The sequence below is a fragment of the Chelonoidis abingdonii genome, chromosome 3 (genome assembly GCF_003597395.2).
Source record: "Chelonoidis abingdonii isolate Lonesome George chromosome 3, CheloAbing_2.0, whole genome shotgun sequence".
Classification (NCBI taxonomy): Eukaryota; Metazoa; Chordata; order Testudines; family Testudinidae; genus Chelonoidis; species Chelonoidis abingdonii.
In genome coordinates this window covers 14,783,265-14,805,943 of record NC_133771.1, presented here as the reverse complement: position 1 = coordinate 14,805,943, position 22,679 = coordinate 14,783,265, and the positions used below count along the sequence as shown (strand labels likewise).

Sequence of the window (22,679 nt, the reverse complement as noted above, 5' to 3'; positions counted from 1 at the left end):
ACCCCTGTTCCTCCGGTCACGGCCCACTCCACTAGGGCGCAGGCCTCCTCTGCGGCATTCCTGGCTCAGGTTCCGACTCAGGAGATTTGTAGAGCAGCCACGTGGTCCTCCATCCATACGTTCTCATCTCACTATGCCATCACGCACCAGGTTAGGAATGATGCAGCCTTTGGTCGCGCAGTACTCCAGTCAGCAGTGATCTCCGACCGCACCTCCTAAGGTTAGGCTTGTGAGTCACCTACTTTGAATGGACATGAACAACCACTCGAAGAAGAAAAAACAGTTATCCATCTTTTATTAACTGTTGTTCTTTGAGATGTGTTGTTCATGTCCATTCCAACACCCACCCTCCTCCCCTCTGTTGGAGTGCTGGCAAGAAGGAACTGAGGGGATGGAGGGTCGGCGGGCCCCTTTATAGGGCACTGTGGTGGCACCACCCCAGGGGGCGCCCGGACCGACCCTACAGACGCTGCTAGGGGATAATCTTCCAGTTGGCGTGCACGCAGCGCACGCACACCTACTTTGAATGGACATGAACAACACATCTCAAAGAACAACAGTTACTAAAAGGTGGGTAACCTTTTTTTTTTTTTTTTTTTCAAATATTGACTAAGCATTTTTAATAATTTAAAGATAAAAAACTATTAATATACAGTAACTTTGCACTCAGACTGCAGCAAGTTCTGTTCCTAGTGCCCAACCTGAGTGCTCTAATTAGAGTAGGGACTAGGAACTGCATGGGACAATGGTGGGAAACAATCCTACGTCTTCACCGGGGTCAGGGCAGCACTGATGCCACTCCAACTTGTTATGCAGCCTCAGAATGGGAGTAGTTTTCATAGCCCGTATGCTACCCCCTCAATACCATGTTGGGTCAGTGGTAGTAGATCCATTTACCCCATCACTGGCTGTTCCACCCTAAAAAGCCACTGCACTCGAGGCTGACTTTGCTGCCATTGAAGCCAGTGGCAAAACTCCTACAGACTGCAATGTTGCATCGCTGAACCTGACATTCCTAGGAAGCTGAGCTATGCAGAGCTTGAAGTATATATCCTCTGGGCAATTTCCTGAAATCCCCCTTCTCCAGGCAGCATGATCATAGGAGTTCTACTGAAGCCAGGGCCCTCAGTCCCTAGGAAGGGAAGGAATTGAAACATGTTGCATATAAATAGTAACTCTGACAGTCACATAGGACAGTTCATTACAATACAATTATAGCTTTGCACTCAGATATTATGGTTGTATGAATCAATTATATGAAGGTTAACACTATAAATACATATTTTGCCTCAACCTGGACTATGTGGTGTACACTTTGAAAAAATTGCCTAAATACAATCCATATTTACCTGAATTCCTGTTACTCAGGTAAACGTGTCTACCAGTTCAGAAGTCGTTATGGTCTCTTTGAATAAATAAATCATATTTTATAACTTTGCATGAAAGAATTATTCTCCTGTTTTACCTTTTTTTTTTAAATTGAGGAAATTTAAAATACAAAGCTTCGTTGTGCTTTCACTAAATTAAGGAGGTGCACCAACCAACAAAACCGAGAAAATTCAATGATGCAGCTCCTATTGTGTTGGTATGAACTAAGGACATTAAGCCAGATTCTGATCTTGCTTGCACCAGTGTAAACCCAGAATAATTCTGTTGAAATCAGTGGAGTTATTCTGGATTTCCTTGGGTGTAAATGAGACCTAAGTCTGGCCAAGTGTGCTTCATTTACACCATTATTTCATTGGGAAGGAAGTAGAAGCCTCATTTTAAATTATTTTTGTCACATTCGTATCTCCATTATCATTTGAAAGATGATTTGTTTGTAGTTTACATAAATTAAGATGTCATTTTTGTGTGATTAGAAGAGTGTTGTAAGGATAATGCAAGTGTTTTAAACTATGGTATTTTCTGCACAGAGAAGAGTTACACTAAGATATCTTTTCGGTTTCAGTAGTTCTCCAATTTCATATGATATTTGAAAAAGCTGTGTTGCATTATTGTCCATGCCAAGGTCAGTTTGTGAAACACTTATAAATGTATTGGCCCAAATTCACACACAGGGTAACTCTATTGACTTGAGTTACACCAGGGATAAATGCAACCCATTCTTTTTATTTTTTTACCCAGCCTCTTTATATTTTATGCTGGAAATATAAGTACCTTGTGTGCCCTCAGACTAATCAGAATAAGAAGCAGTTTTGCCTTTGCCAAAAAATAGAATGATCATTTTTCACATTCTTACATTTTCCAGTTCAGTTTCAAGTAAGATTATGTTACTGTGACTTCTGAATTCCTGAAAACTCTCTGGTCTCTGTAGCTGTAAAGGCCCAAGTGAGCATTTCAAGGAAAAATCTGAAGCTTTTCATGCAGTATGTTTTGTGTTGTGCATACCAGATACAGTTAACGTTTTGTGTGCATGTGATTAGTGTGGAAAAAAAATAATGCAGTCCAGTATTATGATTTATGGACTGAATCCTTTGCCCACTGAACACTTGCCAAAACGAAAATCTTTTTTTTACCTCCTTTGGATATTAGAAACAGCTACTGTTTTTGTTGATCTTTTTAACTTCTGAATAGGTCTATTTCAAGACATAGCAGCATGGGAGCTCAGATTAATAATATACTTATTCAGCCAGTGATGCTGAGTGAAACCATTGCTAGCATGAGTATGAAGGATAGAATTTCTTCAAATTATTTTCAGGTGCTTTAATGTATTTCTGAAAGTGGAGTATGGAGGCATTTTTGCATGAAAAGAAATGAGATTTATATTTTTTGTATCATGTTGCAGGTGTACACATGAGTTTTAATGTAATTGTATTCCTCCCACCAGCTGAGGAAAAACAGGGATGAAAGCAAACATCCTGTGATGAAATTCTCCTTACTGGAAAAATGTTTCCCAAGCTTGGGGTAGGGAAGCAACTAGTCCAATGAGAACTATATGTCCCCCCACCTGGTATTCAAAGTGACCGCCAGTCTGATTCCAAGCCCATTGGATTCAGTGGAAGGAATCTCAGTGACTTAATCGGGTTTTGGATTAGGCCTCATTAGCCCAGCAACTTGTTATTTATCAGTTTGCCATAGGTTTGGTGTCAACTCGTGTTATACTGTCTTTAAAATGGACTCTTTTCCGAATTGGAGGTGGATTCTTAGCCCAATTTTCTTGAAGCCACCCACTTTGCCGTTGGTGTAAAGGGGGTTATTTATTATATGTTGTGCTAAAGGCTCTTCTCAGGAGATCTTTGATCCATGGACAGAAGACTCAGTGGACTTGGAGGTCTTGGTAGCCTGTAGAAGCACAGCCTTTAGGCCACAATGATTACAATGTAGATGAAGGCAGTTCTTTCCCTTTGCACTCTCATGGCAGCCATAATCTAAGCCTATGAAATTGCTCAATTCTTTCTTTGTGTCCTTCAAGTCTGAGTGAAAAAGAACATTCCTAGCATATGGATAAGATTGGTACTGTTGAAAGTGAAGGACTTTTCCCTAAAAATGTCTTCATGTATATTTATAGAATTAATGTTTGCTATTGCCCGGAAATTCTCAGCAGGATCAGCCAACTAGTCTGCCCCTTTATAGGACGACCTTTGCTTTTTACTTGTCTGCGTTTAGAGGACTCAAGTCTGTTCTCTAGACTGCACTAGAAAATAATTTGAAGAAAAGAAACAGGGTAGAAATTACAATTGTGTATGTCGAGAAACAAGAGGTTTTATTTTTAAGTGGCACATTATGATTATTGAGATACGCCAAAAGTTTTTCAGTCTTTATATAATTTATGGCTGGAATTTTGGTTAATGGGAGTTGGATGACTGACTCCCTTAGGCACTTTTGAAAGTCCCAGCCTGTATTTTTAAGATGATATATATTTTCCAGCATGTCTCCACACAGTGTATTTATCTGAACTTATTTTGAAACCTAGTAAACACAACATATATTACAGAAGCAGTAGTTTTACATTTCTTTGTTTTTATTAGTTGCAGCAAGCAGCTGAAGTTTCTCAGCTGAGAGGAGCTCGAGTCATCTCTGCTGAAGATCTTCTGTTTTTGATGCGCAAAGATAAGGTACAGTAATAAGCTAGTCAATTTGTATTATGAATTGTAAGTTTGACAGTGTGGATGTTAGCTTAATGTGTTTACTTAGTTTAAACCAAGGGAGGCATCCCTTATGAATAGCAATTTGTAAAAGAATAATATCATTATAATTAGTTTTGTTTTAGTTTCTGGAATAGCTTCAATTTATCGATTAGATTTTTCACTTGTTTTCACCTGCACTGGCAGAGGGATGGCAAATTGACCTACTAGGTTGGTTTCATCTCAAATAATAATTTAGACTATGATAAGCCTTAGCCTCTCTCTCCCTTCCACTTATATCATCATCAATCATTATAACATCCTTCCATTACCTGAACTCTGGATCCTGATGTGACACTTGGCACAGCTCTGTCCTTTCCCCTCTCTACGTCTAGGATGTCAATAAATCATGTCTGGTTTTTTTATATTTCCCAAATCATCTCTCTTCCTTCTCCCTCCCTCCCAAACAAGCTTCTAAAACCCTGGTTGATGTCCCATTCCTCTCTCATTTTGAGTACTGCCACCCTCAAACTGAAAACTCCAGTTAATCTGAATGCTGCAAATAAAATCATCTTGAACTCTCATTATTACGAATGTGTCTTCCTTATTTGAATCCTTCTGCAGGCCTCTGATCTCCTTCTACATCAAATCTGACATTTTCATCAATCAACATGTCTGATTGTATTTTGGCATCCATCTTCCACAACCAGCTGTTATCTGCACTGTCACCAAACATGAAATACCTTCTCTAATCCTGCTTGCCACTTCTCCTTCAAATCCTTCTCTTGCTTTGTCTTCCACTGCTGACCTCCACTTCCTCTCTCTTACCCTTGATTTCCTCAAAATAAGAACATGTCATCTTATAAAAATAAACTACAATATCTGACAGACTCCTGGGCAATTCAACATTCATCCTAACGTATTTTAAGGGCAGGAACTAACAAGATGTATATATGACCTTTTTTTCCTCATTGTCTACTTAGATTGTAAGCTCTTTGCAACATGGACCGTCATTTCATTATTATTCCAGGGGCTACCAGCAACTTTGTTGTTAAGGTTGCCTTTTATAAGACCTCATTTTCGGTTGCTTATAACTTTGTCAAACTTTAACCATTTGGACTGAAATTTTTCTTGCCAAGGGTCTGCCTCAGGCTGAAATGTTGTGGAAAATTTCAACTAAAATGGTGTAGACTTTTCTAAGAACTAAGCTAGGGACAAATACACTGTTTTGGCCATGTTAAAAAAAATTCTGGTGACCTCTGCTTTGAGAAGCTCTAGTCCCTCCATTCTGTGGAATATGAACTTGAAATTTGGCAAAAGTGTGGCCTGTGTGTCAAGAATGCTTTTTGCCATCCCCATGAAAATGCACCCAAATTAGGTCAAGGTATAAGCCTTTGAAAAATAGTTAGCACATGCTCAGTAGAGACCTCCTAGAGCTTAACAGATAAAAATTCTAAGGATTCCATCTCTAATGGGCATGCTCCAGATGATGTGACTGAGCATGACTTTCTGTGCCCTGGCGGCTCTAGGCTGGTGCAGGCCATGTTGGGCTGCGCACAAGAATTGAGACCAGGAAACTTCTCTCCTGTGCTCGCAATGCCCCACCTGCTGATGTGCAGCATGGAGGAAGAAGCTGCCTGATATAAATACAGAGGGGACAAGAGCCAACACTGGTGGAGCCGGAGGGAGAGAGAAATTGGTATAAGGAGCTTGGGGGAACCCATGACTGGGACTGGAAGATGGCGGGGGAGGGGAACTGGGACTGACTGGGCAAGGAGACTTGTATTGGGAGCAGGAGGTAGAGACTAAAATTGGCTGGGCAAGAAGAAATGGGAAGCAGTGTGACACTGGGAAGGAGGTGAGGTGGGGTGGGGAGACAGATCTGCTGAGGAGCTAGGATGCAGGGGGACAGCTAGGACTGGCTGGGCAAAGAGTCTGGGAGAAAGAACTGGGTGGAAGGAGGAGCTTGGATGAGAAGGCTGGGAACGAGACAGGGAAGGGAATAACTTAGGTGAGGAGGGAGGCATCTGGAGATGGAGGGAAGGGAGAAAGACACATTGGTGTTTCAGCCAGCATGGGGGAACTGGATCCCCCTGATCAAAGAGACTGAAGACAAGGAGCTGTTGGCGTGGGAAGGAACTGGAATGCCTAGGCAAAAGGACCAGGACTGAGAGCAAAAGTTGGAGGGACAGTTTGGCAAAGAAATGGTAAAGCCTGAGCCTGAAATGGAACCCAAGATTCCTGACTCTCACCATTTCCCTACTGTCAGCAAATATTTATGAAACCCACTGGCACAGTGTCTCATTCCTCTCTAGTAGAGGATGGCTAATTACTACTGCTGTCAGTTACTCCGTTGGCTCAAATGGCAGAGGTCTGTGTGGTGGATCTGCAGATTCCAACCCTGCTGATGATCCATGTGATGTCAGTATAATGCCACACGATGGATTTTCTCTTTTTTAGTTTTCTTTTTAATAAATTAGAAAGTTACATGCAAAAACTGTGCTAAAAGAACATTATTAAGGTTGCAAAGTCAAGCATTCAAAAGTAAGGAAACTGAACAATGAGGAGAAAACAAAATATTGAGTAGCTGCTGATGAAGTAAACTTTGTCCATCCTATGCACTGAATGACGCAGGTGTCCTGTGGAAGAAATAGTATGTGGTCATGTAATTAAAGATCCATACACCTCAGGTCAAAATTAAGATTGCATGGGCAACTGTAAATATGCATTTCCTAACTTTCCAGTGCTTGATATAATGTTATTTTAACGTAGGATTTTTTTAATATAATTTCTTCTTTGAGTGCTTGCTTATATCAATTCCAATTAGGTGTATGCACTCTGCGTGCACGATTGTTGGAAGATTTTTACCCTAGCAACACTTGGTGGGTCAGCTGAGGTGCCCCCTCAAGTGGCACCTTCATGGTGCCGGATATATGCTCCAGCTGACACAGCGCCCCCTCAGTTCCTTCTTACTGCCTGTGACAGTCGTTGGAACTGTGGAGCACAGCTTCACTGATCTCCACTCTCCCTAGCATTTGCTTAGTACCTGTTGATAGTTGTTACTAGTTACTTAGGATAGTTAGAATTAGTTTACTTAGAGGGGTGGAAGAGGGTCTTCTCCCCTGTCCCGGTACCCTGGCACATGCCTGGGTCTCCAGGCTTCAAACCCTGCTCGGCCTGTCTGAAGCCGATGTCAACAGGAGACCCCCCCATGACTTTTGCCTAAAATATCTGGGGGAATCCCAAGAAGTGGACAAGTGCCACATTCAAGCTGAGGACTAAGAAGGAGTGGCACATTAGACTGAAGCAGCTCCTTGTGGAGACGGCACTTAGCCTGGTTCCTTCCTCTGATCACCGGAACTCAGCACCGTTGTCTTCGGTGCAGAGTGCCTCTGTGGCACCGGCTAGTCCTGCACTGTGTTCGGACTCTGCTAAAATCTTGCAGCGCCAGATCTCCCCGGCACCTCCACCACAGCGCCGGTCCTTGTCTCCGGGCCAGAAGAAGCAACCCAAGCAGGTGCCAACTGCTCGTTTGCCGGCTCGACAGTCAACAAATGAAAGAATGTGGACTAAAAATGTTGCAATCATTTTCATTCCTCAGATTTACAAAAGGAACAAGTTTTCAAAAATCAAAATTTTCTTTGATTTTTAAAAATATTTTTAATTTTTTCCACCTCTTCCTTTTTTCTCCTTTTTTCTTTGTCTCACTTTTTCTTTCCTTAATCACTACCCTTTTTTTTCTGTTGTCTCCAAATAGGGTAAGAAAGGAGAGGGAAAGGAAAAACAATAAACCAAAGAAACCTGAAAAGCTGAGAAACAGCTACAGTTTGTGTTTTCTGATTTTGTCAAAAAACAAATTCTTGATAATTTTTCATTTTGAAAAATGGCCTATTTTTGACACATCATTTGAAAATTTTCATCTCTAATCATAGAGCATGATATGTACACAGTAGCTGTTAGGCTTTCAAGAGGGTGTTTGAGGAAGATGGCTAGTGTGCACTCAGAGCTCCTGGAACTGTGTGTTTGTAAGTCTAAATTTTCAAAAGTAAAGAATGATTTTGGGTGCCCAACTTGAGATACCTTAAGCAGCCAGATTTTCTGAAAATGTCAAGCATCCGCTTTCTGAAAATCAGACCCCTTAGTGATTTGGCACCAAAAATCACCTGTCACTTTTGAAAATTTAGGCCAGCGTCAATAGAATTTTTATCACTGCACTGCAATAAATCTGTAGAGGGCTCAAATTAGCAGCTGCTCATGTTGATGATTCCTTAAAGTCAATGGGATTTTCCATGCATTGAGCTGCTGCAAAATCAAAGATTCTGGATATATTTAGTAAATATTACATATTAACTAAATATATGTGCTTTCTCTCTGCGTACACACAGTGTATATTCTATAATGATCCCTATTCTGTAAAGCAACATTTTGTATACATTTTAATCATTGTTAATGTACTTTTTTTTCCTCCCTTAGAAAAAGCTTAGAAGGCTGCTCAAATATATGTTCTTCCGAGACTACAAATCTAAAATTGTCAAAGGCATTGAAGAAGATGATCTCCTTGAAGGTAGAAAAACTTGGAGATAATTTTGTCTTTTTAAGGAAATAATCAAATTGTGTACTGTGTGCCCCAACAGAAAATTATATACCCCCATCTAAATAGTTTTTGACGCTCAAAATATTGGCTTATTTGGCAAGTCCATTTAACCTTTTGCTTTTCCATTCAGATACTTCATAAAAGTTCAGTATTTCCATTCACCATCCAAATGATAAGTGGGACTGTTTAATGTCAGAACTGTGTTGAACTAAGAAACTGGTGCTGATTAAAAGGCTAATTGTTTTCAGTATGTGTAATTTAAATGTGGCAGCTACAGTGTGCAAAGGAGAAGTACATGTCTTTGAAATTCATTTGAATGGACATTTGTTAATTTATTATCAAGGGGTTTTGACATATTTTATGAAGCAACCATAATCTAAAGTCACTTAATACTGATATATGACCAGAATTTTCTTCCTGTGTTGTTTTGAAGTTTTAAGGAATCAATGTATAGTTTAAAGAATTGGAAACACTTTTCTTTCTCCATTTCATAAGCAAGTCACAGAATTTATAATAAATGGGCATAACTTTTAATCTAAGTAGATTTTGTTTTTATCTTGGGCTGAATCTTCAGTTAGTAAATATCCATTTAGCTCCACTGAAGTCAGGGAAGCTATGTTGATTTACACTAGCTGAAGAGCTGACCTCTCATTTGCAGACAGTAAGGTTAAACCCTATCAGAGGTAAATCTTTCTTGCTTTTAACAGATACTTGAAGGAGTCTCTTTCTGTTTTACACTTTGGCAAAACTTTTATAACTTATCATGCCAATAAAGTCTCACTAAGTTGAACTAAATTGATTTGAATTAAGTAGTAAATTACAGTTTTCATATCTAAATCATATCTAAGTCAGAAGCTTTTGAAAATGCCATAAAAAGTAAGTATTCCTCTGAAAATTAAGAGTCAAATGCGGCTTTACAGTTGCAGCCATGAATTCTAAGCACACTGTATTTGCACATGCAACTATAGTGCTGGAACTATAGAAGCCCCATTTGAAAATTTGACCCGTCTTTTTTGTGGTCTCATCTACTGAACTTGCTGAATTTTCAGTTTATATCAAAATGAGGTTCCCAGCCTTCATATAGAAGGAAATCCTATGCCAGGATTTCTTCATAGGCTACTTAGGAACTGGCTTGTTGTCTTCCTTCGCCTTTTTCTTGTTTGTCTCTTTACTCTTGGTAAATAGGCTGTGTCTCCAACTATCTCCCTAATTGACAGTGGGATGAAACAGGCTGTCTGTGGAGCCCCTCCTGCTCTAAGGCCAACAGTTTAGTTAACTCTTTACCCTATGGTCTTCTGCAGTTTGGCTGAGGGGTGACCTGTCTTATCTCCTGTCTTAGCAGCAAAGTTGCATTTTGAGGTTTGTGTGATGATTGCTTTTAGGACATAAGGTCATTAAGATTGACTGACTGCCATGTATGGGTTTGGGAAGGAATTTTCTCCCCTATGTTACACTGGCTGAGTGTATGCATTCACATGAGTAATCTCCCCTGGAAGATTCTGTGCAGATCAGTTGGTAACAAGAAAGGGTTTAGAAGTGTTTGCTTATGAGAGGCAGGGCAGGGGGCATATCAGTTATGGTTGGGCTTGGACAATTTTGGCTCAGGTGATTAGCTGGTAGTGCCTTATTTGATATAGTTTACTTTCATAGTGCACTCTGGTTATGAAAGGCTATGATGTTAGTAATTAACATTGCAGTTGGTAAGTCGTTATCAAGGCCTCATTTTCCAAACTCTGGTGTGTTTGGAGTCAGAAGGAGCTAAAGATGGTGTGAGGATATAAGTAAAAGCAGGCCTCACAACTGTGCACAGGTACAGAGCCTCCCATGAACAAAAATATTCTTTTCCAAAGGAGGGTTTAAACTTAGTGACTAGAACATTTAGAATATATTTGTCATCAGAATGGGAAGCACTATGTTGTTCAAACAGGTCCTCCCTTTTAATGTTTTTATTGAAGTAGGCCTTGCAGATGTAGAGAGTCACAGATGAACCAAAATAATAGACTTGTTTTTAATTTTGTTCTCCTTTCTATAGACAAATTCAACAGTAGCAGTGTCAACAAACGTCAGAAGCTGGCTCAAGACTTTCTCAACTCTATTGATCAGACTGGGGAGCTCTTGGCTATGTTTGAAGATGATGAGATTGATGATGTTAAACAAGAGCGGATGGAGGTAATTTTTGTCCTTTTCCCTACTAGGGTGACCAGATGTCCCGATTTTATAGGGACAGTCCCGATTTTGGGGTCTTTTTCTTATATAGGCTCCTATTACCCCCCAATACCCGTTCTGATTTTTCACATTTGCTGTGTGATCACCCTATTCCCCACTCACATCGAATTCCAGAATAGAAGGGAAATGTGCAATAGATTTCATACATCATGTTGTTCTGATATATTTTTTTTCTCACCACTTTTCAAATCATTGATAACTTTCTAGGTAGATGCTGTAAATAGAATCTTATTTCCATATTTCTTCCAAGAAGGAAATGTTTCTTGTTATCCTACCTATTCATGCTGAGAGGTAAGGGAAGGGACTAGACGTAGTCATAGATCTTTCAATCCATCTCAGCTCTGTTTCCCTTGGATAGACAGCAAATTCTATTTCAAAATATTGCGGTTAGGATAGTGCCAGCTGTGAGGAAGTCTTTCTGATTACTCCTTTTCTTTAAAAACATTTTCCCATATAATATATAATCAGCTTCCTTTTTCCACGTTAGCGTAGCTTAGAAATACAGTGGAAAATGTTCTGCTCCCACACCACACAGTCTTGAGCTTACCCTTCTCTCTTTAAGATCTGCTTCCTTTTCTACATATACATTTAAAGTCTGTCTTCATTATTATTTCAGAGCTCTGCCCTGAATGTCTTTACTTTGTATTATTTATAAGATCTCTAAAGCATCTCGTTTGCTTTTTAAAAAGAAGTTACATATTTTCAGTGGTAGAGAGGTGGTAGGGTTTTTTGTTGTTATCTTCTTTGTGGTGAGCTGTCTGACATATTTAGCCGTATTTGATGACTATGCCTTCTTGGTTCTTGTATCTGCTGGTAGATTTCCTAAGAAGCCTGGATAAGAAATAATGTGAGTTTCATCCTGTGCTAGAATAGTGGTTTTCAGTCCTTCTTGTACTGGGACCTCCCATTCCAGTTAGGCAGAATCTTGCCAGGATCTCCCCCCATTTAGTAATATGGGGAGGGCTGGGTGGTTGTGATCCCCAGGTTGAGAAACCATACCATAGAGCAATGGTTTCCAGCCTCTGTAGCAGGAATGGCAGTTCAGACAAGTCATTTAGGATCTTCTCTCCCCACCACTCAAACCTGCATTTTAAGTTCCTTCGAGGAAGGACATTTCCTTTGGTTGGTTCTGTACAGCACCATGCGTGCATTTGGCTCAGTATACAAGTGGTAAGTAGTAATACTAGATTAATCAGAGAGCAACTGTTCTGGGCCCTGGCCCACAACTGTTTGCTGCTTAACATTTACTTGTGAGTACAACCAGCTTTTTAGTCAGCTAAACTGGGAGTTGCTTGAAAAGTGTGAAGACACTTATCCTCTGACTTTCTAGATAATTCTTTTCTATCAGCCTGCTGGGGAATCTGCTCACATGCCATAGGCTAAGCTTTAGCGTGACTTCATTTACCTGTTCCCCCCCTCATAAAAGTTCAGTTCATGAATCATAGGGATTGCAATTAAATTCATAATAGGATTGATTCTCCTCTGATGCTGGTTTTACAGTGGTCTACTTCCATTAGTTTCAATGAATTTACTCGTGATTTGCAGCAGTGTGAGAATAGAACCACCATGCCCTATAACTTTTACAGTACATTCACACTGATTGAAACACCATGAACTGTGTAGTCAGTGTTTAAGTATCCTGTACAGTTGGTAATAGAACCAGACATCTAGTTTGTGATGCATGTTACTTCAAAGCACTCAAAATTTTGCCCCCCCCCCTCCACACTATTTTTTAATTTTATTTTTTGGAGTGGATAGGGAGAAATAAGCAATTGCATGAAATGTATTCCATTCCTAAAAAGAAGAGTTGTTAGTATGTTAAGTAGTCTAGTGTATCACATTTTCTGTGTGCAGTAGATTATGATTAACCCATGCTAAATTTTGGAGGCAGTCCAATAGACATACATACTTTCAAAACTTTAACAACCTTCTTTAAGGAATTAGTGTACTTAAATCGTGAACTGTGATCTAAAGGCAGTGTTCCTTTTAGGTATCAATTACCTCAGAAATGTGTGGTTATCTTGGTTTGGACAACTGCAAATGGTTTCAGTTCCACTTTGCCCAGGGCCAAAAACATGCTAAGTTGTCCAGAGCAGATGATAAACATATATTTCTGATGTCATTATGGGCTAAACAGGATATGATTGTTTAGTGGTATGGTTTCACTTATGATACCGAAAGCAAATATTGTCTATGCTTTATTTCTTTAAAAAACATTTGATAAAATTAGAGCTGAAACTACATGTATTCCTCTTCTACGATGTCCATCACATATTTCCATCATTGAAGATTAAGGAAAGCTCCAACCCACTTTCAAACACGAATGAAGCAGAACAAGTAGCTTTTTAGCATTGATTGAAAAATATCAGTTAACTCTGTTATTACATAGAAGGGGCATTCTATGATCAGAATATTTTGCAGCTAGAGACATTTTACTATATTGTTAATCTGACACAAGCATACTACCTCTAGCAATGATAGGAATCAACAAGGTGCAAGTGAAAGCTGAATAATCTTAAAATTCAGGGCTTAAAAGTAATTGAGAGTAGAAGAATCATTCTTGGTTCAGTTAAGTACATGGTTATATTGCAATTGTGTTACATATTGCAGTCAGTGTATCAGTATAAGAAAGTATCAAAACCTGCAATAAATAGTTGCAGCAGTAGTCAACTGCCTTGTCAATAAAAGCTGGGTTAGAGATTCTGTATCATTGAATCATTAAACCTCAGTATCCAAAGCTAACAGTAAACAATCCATGTTATGCTACTCAGAGTAACAAAACTGTAGATGGGATAAAATATTCCACCTCATAGACATAACTTGACTATAGACAGTAGAAAGTGGAACTGTCAGAAGCATAGAAATTGCCTGTTTCTGATTTGATAGGTTACAGTTTCTCAAGAGTAAACTACAACTGTGGTAGTCTGTTGGGAAACCATGTTTGATTTATGGATTGCAGCCTCCTGCCTTTAAAGTGCGATAGAATAATCAGCATTGGCATCACTCTTTGATTGAATTTTCCTTCTGCTGCCTCTAGTGTACCGTAGAATCCATGAGCACAATGAAACCTTACAAATAGATTGCAAGTTTGCTTTCCTCTGTGTCTTAAAAGTTGTACTTGAAAAGAGAAAACTAGTTAGAATTAGAATTAGTGTATGACCTGACTTGGCCAAAAGGGTAAGCTGGCATGTGCTGGTCTAAGTTCTTTGCATTTGTCTTCTAATTTACTGATTGGAGTGTGTGCATGTGAATGTGTTGGTACTTTGAACTTTTCAAGTGATCTATTTTCATAAATATTAGATTGGCCACTTACTTCACTCTCCTACCGATGACAGCCTGTCAGATTTTGAGATGTGCTGGAGGAGCTTCAGGCTGCTGTGGTAGTGGTCTACGATTACATGCCTTGTAGAGGCAAAAACATTCTCTCTCTCTGGTTGGTGCCAGCATATGCCACATAATATATAAGAAGATATTAATTCCTGGGAGTTGGACCCTTTAAAAAAACAACCTAGCAGCAGTGCCACTTTAAGATTACAAAATCAGGCTCTCAAAGGTCAGGAAATGTACTGTTAAGGTTAAGAAGAGGAACACTCTACTGTCACAAAATACAGAGTGAAAGTAGATTTGCTCTTATATTTGGGGCAGACTCCTTTCTAAGCTCACGTAAACTACAAGTTCTGGTTCGCTGCCCTGCACAATCTCAGCCCCACCATGAGTTGGAACAACCAACCTGTGCCAGCTGGTAACAGTCCCCAAGAGACCATCCACTAATGAGTACTGCTGAACTCCAGTCATGCCCCTTGTGGCCCAGCCTTTATCTCTGACCAAAAGGTGTGGTGGCAAAGAAGCAACCTATGCTGGCTTTATGTCTGCTGAGGCTTACCCCATGCCAGGCGAATTCACAGCTGGATAGATAATGGTTTATATATGGGCCCTCTGCACCTCCTCAGTGGTGGAAATGGCCTGGATCAGTGAAGAGAATCTGGTTTCCAATCTTAGTACATGGTGCATAAATACAGTTTACTCCATAGTCTTTATATGTTTACTCTGTAGTCTTTACTTTGTTTATCTGACACACACGGTGTAAACCACAGCACTTACAAAATGCTAAATAAGTATCTGGCTACAAAACCTGTATTCTATATCACAATGTGAAGTAAGGATGCCGGTGGTCCTTTCTGACTTCTGAATGCTTAATTGTGCAAATACAGGACATTTTCAAAAGTGTCTAAAGGGTTTAGGAGCACAAGACCCATTGAAAGTCAGTGGGACTTGTGCTCTAAAGTCGCTTAGCTGCTTTTGAGAATACCTGCGCAAAGTTCTCCCGATGTTGTTTTTTCACATAAAAATTTGTCAAAATTACTGCTCTATGCTGATAAAAATCAGAAACAAATATTTTAAGTCAGAACTCTTGTTTATTTTCAGCTAAAGTAATTGCAAAAAAGACTTGTTTTAAATGTACTTTAGTGTAGAAGGTTTCTTTTCCTTTCTAAAAAAGTCATTTGCCATCATTTGTTTTATAATGGTGCTATCTCCCCCACAGGGAAAAAGCCTTCCCATCAGAAAGCTGAACTGACATGCAAAGGAATGCAAACAGCATCACACTGTGAATGCTGTATTTCAGTTGTTGTTCCCTTAGGATTAAAAGGAACACCATTCATCTGCCACTCTGTCTGCTAGTTTAGGGATATATTTCCAACACTCAGATTTTATATAGCAATAATTCAGCAGGAATAGCCACCATAATGCTTTCATAGTACATTGCATTTTTGAATAAACAGTGAAGGGAAAATAACTTCAATAGAAGAATACAGTACCTTTAGAAAGTAGGCTTGAAGCCAAGAAAAAGTTAAAGCTTGGTTACATTTGGAAAAGGGTAGGCAAAATGTGTGGCTTGTTAGAAGATATTGTCCTATAAAATTACACACGAGACATATTTAAAAACGAGGTAGGCCAATATACCACCTGTTCTAAGATCCCTAGATTCATATTCAGTTTAGACCTGATTCTCCTTATACACTCCCAATGGAGCTAATGGAAATACTTGCATTGACTGAAAAGCCTATAGTGAGCCGTGCATAGTTCACGGAAGAGAAACTGGTTTCACTCACTCTTTTGCAAAATAGAGTAAACTGCAAGGAATTCTTCTTTAATCTCCCAGCAGGAAGAGGGTTGTGTGTGGAACGTATAGGACTTGTTCATTTCTTGTGTGTTCTGTAGAAACAGTGAGTGTGGAGTTTCAGAAAGGTGTAGTGGTGCCCAAATGCCTTGTTCATGATACTAATGTAAAGAACCAGCACAAATTACTGCCCCTAGCTGAGGTGCACCAGGTTGGGGGCTGGGCACTGGAACTGAGAGCAGACAGCCTGTCTCTTCTGTGCTCTCAATGACTCCCCCCTGGAGGAGGAAGCCATCTGGTTAAAATGAAGAGGGAACAACCTGACCAGGAGGGCGAGAGAGGAGTAGATTGAGATAAGTAGTCTAGTGAGACTGGGACTGGAGGAAGGGATGGAAACTGCTACTGGGAGCTGGAGGGGCAAGACTAGAACAGATTAGGCAAGGAGACAACCTGAGAAGTGTGGGAAAGAGAGGGATTGGCTAGACAAGAAGACTGGGAGCTGGTGTGCGGAGGGTGGCCTTGGGAGCCAGTGAAGGAAACGGCGGGTGGAGAGGTGGAGAGCAAGGTGATTTGCAGGGAGCTAGGGAAAAGGGGGCAAGACAGAGACTGGATGAACAAAGACTGGGATTAGGAACCACTGGGTGGGGCAGCAAGAGGAGAGACAGATCTGACAAGGAGCTGGAGTGCGCGGGAGAACTGGGACTTGCAAGGAAAAGAGATTGGGACCAGGAGCCAGAGAGAGGGTGTTGGGGGAGACTGAAATTGGATGAGGAGCTTGGGGATGGAGCCTGGAACTGAAAGCTGGTGGGGTGGAAAAGGAGAGATGGATTGGACAAGGAGCCAGGAGGGGAGGAACTGGTTCAGCAAGAAGACAGAGACTGGATGTTGGGAGGAGGAGGGACTGGCTGGGAAAGGAGAATGGTGCTGGGACACAGAACCAGGCATGCGAAGAGACAGGGTGGAACAGGGATATGGCAAAAGAGTTTGTTTCCACCAGCGCACACTCCCATCCAGAGCCTGCAATGGAACCCGGGATTCCTGAGTCTCACCCCTCCTCTGCTATCCTCAAATATCTGTGAACCCCTTGGCAAAGTTTTTCATCCCCTTCTAATGCTGGTTCACATACAAAATTCAACCTGCTCCTACTATCGGTTTCTTGCTAGCTAGGGTCTATGTGGTGAATATAAAGGTTGCAATGCTACTGACTGCCCATGTGGGTGTCAATATGATGCCACCTGATGGAATTGTTTTCCAGTTTTTATTTTCTTAAAACCTAGAAAATTACACCCCAAAACGAACATTGTTAAGGTTGCAAAGTCAAGCACTCAAGTGTTAGGAAATATCAGAATTAAGGTTCCTTAAACAGCCTTCTTTTGCATGTGCATTATGATGCTATTTTTTCCACAAGACCCTTGTCTCATTTAGTGCACAAAATGGACCTGCTCTGGGAATGAATCAGGATTGTGTAGTGAAGGAGACTGTTTTTTGTAGGCCCCTGCTTGATTTGTTGTGGAAGTTGGAAGGTGCATAGTGAATGAGGCCACAGGGATTGCAAGAAGAGACAAGATGGTCTCATGGTTAAGGTGTTCAAATGCCATGCTGGCGAATTGTATTCTGTCCCCACTTTTGCCACAGAGTTACTGTGTGATGCTTGGCAAGTCACTTAAATCAAAAATTGATGCATGTGGTCACTTTTTGTGTGTTCTTCGTTTTCTGGGTGTCTGATCTGAGACCTTTGGGTCCCATTTGCACTCTCAGTTGCAACTAAAGTCAGTGGGAACTGTGCTCTGAGCATATGAAATGCTATGTAATGCTAAGTACTCCCAAAAATCAGGTTGAAGGTGTCTCAAACTTTAGCTACTTTTGACCGTAATCTCTCTGTTCCTCAGTTTCCTATCTATAAAATGAGGATTGTTACTGGGTGCCTGTGATGGTCCTCAGTGAAAATACCACACTCAGAGCAGACTGCAAGAAATAGGGCAGGCAATCCCCAAAACTGGTGGTTTACTCTCTTAATAGATTCACTAAGCAGTAGCAAAATAGCTTCTGCAGTGCAATACTGGGTTAAACCAGAGCCAAACATAGTCCTGCTTAGACATTCCAGCCCTCGGCTCTGATCCAGATAAATAGTTCTGATATGGTGAGAGATTATGGAAACCTATTCACCATATGTGAAGTTCTTTACTAATCCCAGAGGATCAGAGACACTCTCAGGTCAATATTATTTCAGATCTTACCCAAATATCACACTGTCAGCCAATGCTCATTAAGGTAACTAAAGATTTATTACAAAAGAAAAGGGATAGATAAATGGTTAATAGATCATATAAATACAAATGACTGCCAAAGTCCTTAGCAGTGTGTAGCAGTGATGGAAATGACTGCTGACTTGTAACATCTCTCTGGTAACTTCCAAGAGATTGGTAAGGGCCTCAGTCTGTAGTTCAAGATGCTCCTTTTAGGTGTAAATCCACAGTCCAGAGAATTAGACCAGGAAAAGAGGCAACCTGAGATGTCTTTTTATATTCTCTGCCATGTGCATGGACAATTACTGTCCCAAACAAACCCACAGCTCCTGTTTGTGGGAAAGTTACTGTCCCCAAATGGTGCTAGGGTCACATGAGCAGGTCACATGTTTGTTGAATCACAGGGATGGTCACTGGGCACGTCGCTGTCTTGAGGATCCACAGGGAATTACTGGAGGGAATGAGTTTCTTGATGGCCCATTGTGGGGATGAGTTTTCTTCATTCGAGTGCTTGCTAATATCCATTCCAGTTAGAGTGCGCGCGCTCTCGTGCCGTTCGTCGGAGAAACTTTTACCCTAGCAACACTCAGTGGGCCGCAGGTCGCCCCCTGGAGTGGCCGGTATTGCACCTTAATATATACCCTGCCGGCCCGCCCGCTCCTCAGTTCTTACCGCTCGTGTCGGTCGTTGGAACAGTGTGAGCGCGGCATAGCTGACTTTCCACCTACCTAGCGATTGCTCTTCTTAGCTTTTAGTGTACATAGTTTTTCTCTAGTTCATTGTTAATTACTGTTAGTATAGTTGTAGTAGTGTTATTGATTTAGAGGATCGGAGTTCGCCCTTCTCTCCCGCAGGCGCACCGGGCCGATGCCCGTTCACCGGCTTCAAACCCTGTGGACCTGCCATCGCCACGCTGCCCACAGGAGATCCGCACGACTGCTGTTTAAAGTGCCTCGGCGAGAGCCATCTATGGACAAGTGCCATATCTGTAAGGCATTCAAGCCCCGACCGAAAAGAGCGGGACTCTCGCCTAAAACAACTTTTTGATGGAGGAGCTCTCAATCTTCCTCCATCCTCGGCCACGTCTCCGGCACCAGGAACAAGTGCTTCGTCCGTTCCGGCACGGCGAAGACACCTCGGCACCTCCGTCACCGCCCATCCTCCAGCGCACCGCCCCCACTCCCGCAGAGCAAGAGACTCAAGGCTCCTGTGGAACCTTGGTCACACCGCAGTTAGAGCACAGCTCCAGGTCGGATCGCCTGGCACGCCCAGCAGCCGCGCACACGCCTGCCTCGCACCGTTGATTCCGGCCTCCCAGGAGCGTCGAGTCCGGTGCCTCCCAGCCCCCGGCCCATGCCGTGGTAGACGCTCATCGTTCCGACTACGCCTAGACCTACTCCAAGCGTGGGACTGTAGCTCGTACAAGCCTGAGCCTGCCCAACCCCGCACCGCCGTGTGGTTATCAGTCGCGTGGCAAGCCTGCCTGTGCGGACCCACCTCTCGGCACCAGGAGCCCGCTGATCTCGTTGGGATCACCGTGACGTTCCGGGCTTCGCACCAATTCGCATCCGGCACCGATCAACGATCCCGACGCCGCTCGCAGTCCCGGCACCATTCTCCATTCCGGTGCCGGTCGTACTCGGCACCGGACCAGATCCGGTCTCCGTCTACCATTCGGCACCACTCAGATCCGCACCGCGAAGCCTCGCGCCGCTCAGCTGTCGACGTGGCACGGTGACCCCGGCCACTGTCTAGGTCCCGTCCCGGCTCTTCATATCGCCACGGCTCCCAGTACCTTGCCAGCACCGCGAAGGACGCCTATTATGGACGCCTGGCATGGTCCATCTGCCTCGATACCCGTGCCACATATCCGTCGCCTCCCATACACACACAGCGCATCTTATGAGATCGACACTCAGGCACATCAGGACCAAGGGCCACCTCAGTGGTCTTTGGACACCTGGCTACCACCAAGCCAGGTGAACCATTGGCCCAATCACGCTCCGGGCACGTTCTGAACCGGGCACCGGAGGCCGCAATCATAGACCACTCCTACTGATACAGAGATGGTACATACAAGCTCCAGAGCAGCCCTAGATGTCCCGGAGGCGGAGGCCCACCAGATGCAGCTCGTACAGGACCCGCTCATTCCAGGGTTGTCTGCTCATCTTCCCCAGATGAGAGCGTGCGGCACATCCTCGTCGGGCCTCCCCCCTATCGATCTGCAGGCGACCAGGATCTTTGAGGCGACATGCCTCTAAATATAAGCCCAGTGAGAAAGTCCCTGAGGTGGAGGACCCTGTGGTCAGGCAATCTCTCAGCGGAAACACCTACCAGGTGGCCCTCCCATCATCAAATCCATCCAGCCAGAGCCGACACCATCTCGGCAAACTCCGGCGTCCATTTCCCCGACGGCCAGTGAGTGGAAAGAAAGTACTTGTGCTTCCACGGGTTACGATACCTGTATGTGCACCCGGCCCCCTGCTCATTGTGTGGTGCAGTCAGTCAAGAGCGGGAGCGCACGTCCACAAGCCCCGCGCCAAAGTCTAGGAGGCCAAACGTTTGGATTGCTGGGCCGAAAAATTTACTCTGCTGGAGGCTACAGCCCGTGTGGCGAACCAGCAGGCCCTCTTAAGCCGATACTCCTTCAACACTGGGAGGCAGTCGGCAAATTCACGGAGTTGATCCCACAAGCTCCCGTCAGAGTTTACAGCCCTCCTCGACGGGGGGGAGAGGTTGCGAGAACCTCCCTGCTAAGCCTCGTGGATCAGCGGATTCAGCAGCTAAACGTCGCCTCTGGCATACCATGCGCGCATATCTGGTTGCAGGTGTCCGCCTACCGCCCGAGTTGCAGACCACCATTAAGGACTTGCCATTTGATACACAGTGTCTTTCTCGCAAAAACAGATCTAGACTACAAAGTCTAAAGACAACAGGTATCATGTGGTCACTTGCATGCATACCCCTCAAACTCAAAGACGGTCATTCCGCCCCTAACCCCAAGCGCCCCTACCCCCGCCCTTGCCCGCGACAGGCTTTGTGCCGAGGCGTGGCCTGTCAATCGCAGGCGGCAATCGGCCCTCTCCAGGCAATAATGCCGGCGTCCGCAAATCATCGGGACCTAAGTTCCATTTTTTGAAGGCGCCGAGAGCAGCGTACCAATTCCCTCTCTGATCCGCTCCAGTTTCCAACCGCCTTTCCTCGTTCCTCCCGGCGGTCCCAGCAACAACGGATCGTTGGTCCTGCATACGGTGAACTTGGATACCGTCTCCAATTCTCTTCTCCGCCTCCCTCCTGCCCTCCCTCCCCGTCCCTCTTCAGGGACCCCTCTCACGAGCAATCCTCTGCAGGAGTCCACAAGCTTCTCTCAATCGGAGCCATAGAAGGGTACCAGGAGCCAAGGGCAAGGGTGTTCTATTCCCTTATTTCCTGATCACCAAGGGCGAAAGGAGTCTTTCAGCCCATCCTCGAGACCTACGTGAGCTGAACGATACATCAAGAAGTCAAGTTCCGCATTGGTGGCCTGAGACATCATTCCCTCCCTGGATCCGGCGATTGGTCGCGCTCTCGACATGAGGACGATTTGCATATTGCATTTACCGCTCCCACAGGAGTACCTGCGTTTCATGGTGAATCGAGTTCATTACAGTTCACTGTCCTCCCCTGGCTTTCGTCGGCCCTCGGGTCTTCACGAAATGTAGGGCTGTTGTCGCCGCTTTCCTCTGCGTCGTCGCATTCACATGTTACCCTACCTCGATGACTGGCTTATCAGGGGAACTCAAGCTCAAGTCACCAGCATGTAGACACCATAAGAAAACTATTCGCCTAAGCTGGGACTGATCGTCAACTGGACAAGTCCACACTGGTGCCCACGCTACGGATAGAATTCATCGGGGGCATGTGGACTCCACCGTGCGACAGCCAGCTTGCCCCCGCACCGGTTTCAAGCCATAGTCTCCCTGGTCCAGAGCCTGCGAGGTTTCCCACTACCTCGCCCGTTACTTGCCTGCCTTCTAGGACACATGGCCATATGTCCTCGTTAAAGTACGCAGACTACGATGTGCCCGCTACAAGCCGGCTGGCTTCGGTTTACCGCCACCGAAGGGACACCTTAGACATGATTTATAACGATCCACGGGAGTCCTCGTTCCTCGACTGGTGGGAAAAGTCACCGCTGTGTGTGCGGGCCTGCCCTTCCACAGTCCTCAGCCTCTGTGTCCCCTAACAACGGACGCACCTGCTCTGGCTGGGCGCCACACCTGGGGCCCGGCGCATCCAAAGGCCTTTGGTTCACTCCCATAGAGCTGATACATATCAATGTCGAGAGCTCAGGGCAGTATGCCTGTGCGTGCTAAGCGTCCTTCACCACCTACAGGGCCGTTGTTGCAGTTTCACGGACAACACAATGCATGTTCAATCTCTTCTTT

At 43.5% G+C, this 22,679-nt stretch overlaps 1 protein-coding gene across 15 annotated transcripts in view; it reads left to right on the top strand.

Annotated features, from left to right (window-relative positions):
- The window catches only part of SUPT3H (SPT3 homolog, SAGA and STAGA complex component), a 559,042-nt gene that overhangs the window by 348,973 nt on the left and 187,390 nt on the right, over positions 1–22,679 (top strand). For all 15 annotated transcript variants that reach the window (XR_012655472.1, XM_032802086.2, XM_075063614.1 and 12 more), the window contains 3 exons: positions 3,972–4,058; positions 8,541–8,631; positions 10,694–10,830. Coding sequence is in view for 14 of the 15 variants with exons in the window: in XM_032802086.2 (XP_032657977.2) it covers positions 3,972–4,058; positions 8,541–8,631; positions 10,694–10,830 (315 nt within the window). In the remaining variant the exon portion in view is untranslated. The remainder of the gene's footprint in view (positions 1–3,971; positions 4,059–8,540; positions 8,632–10,693; positions 10,831–22,679) is intronic.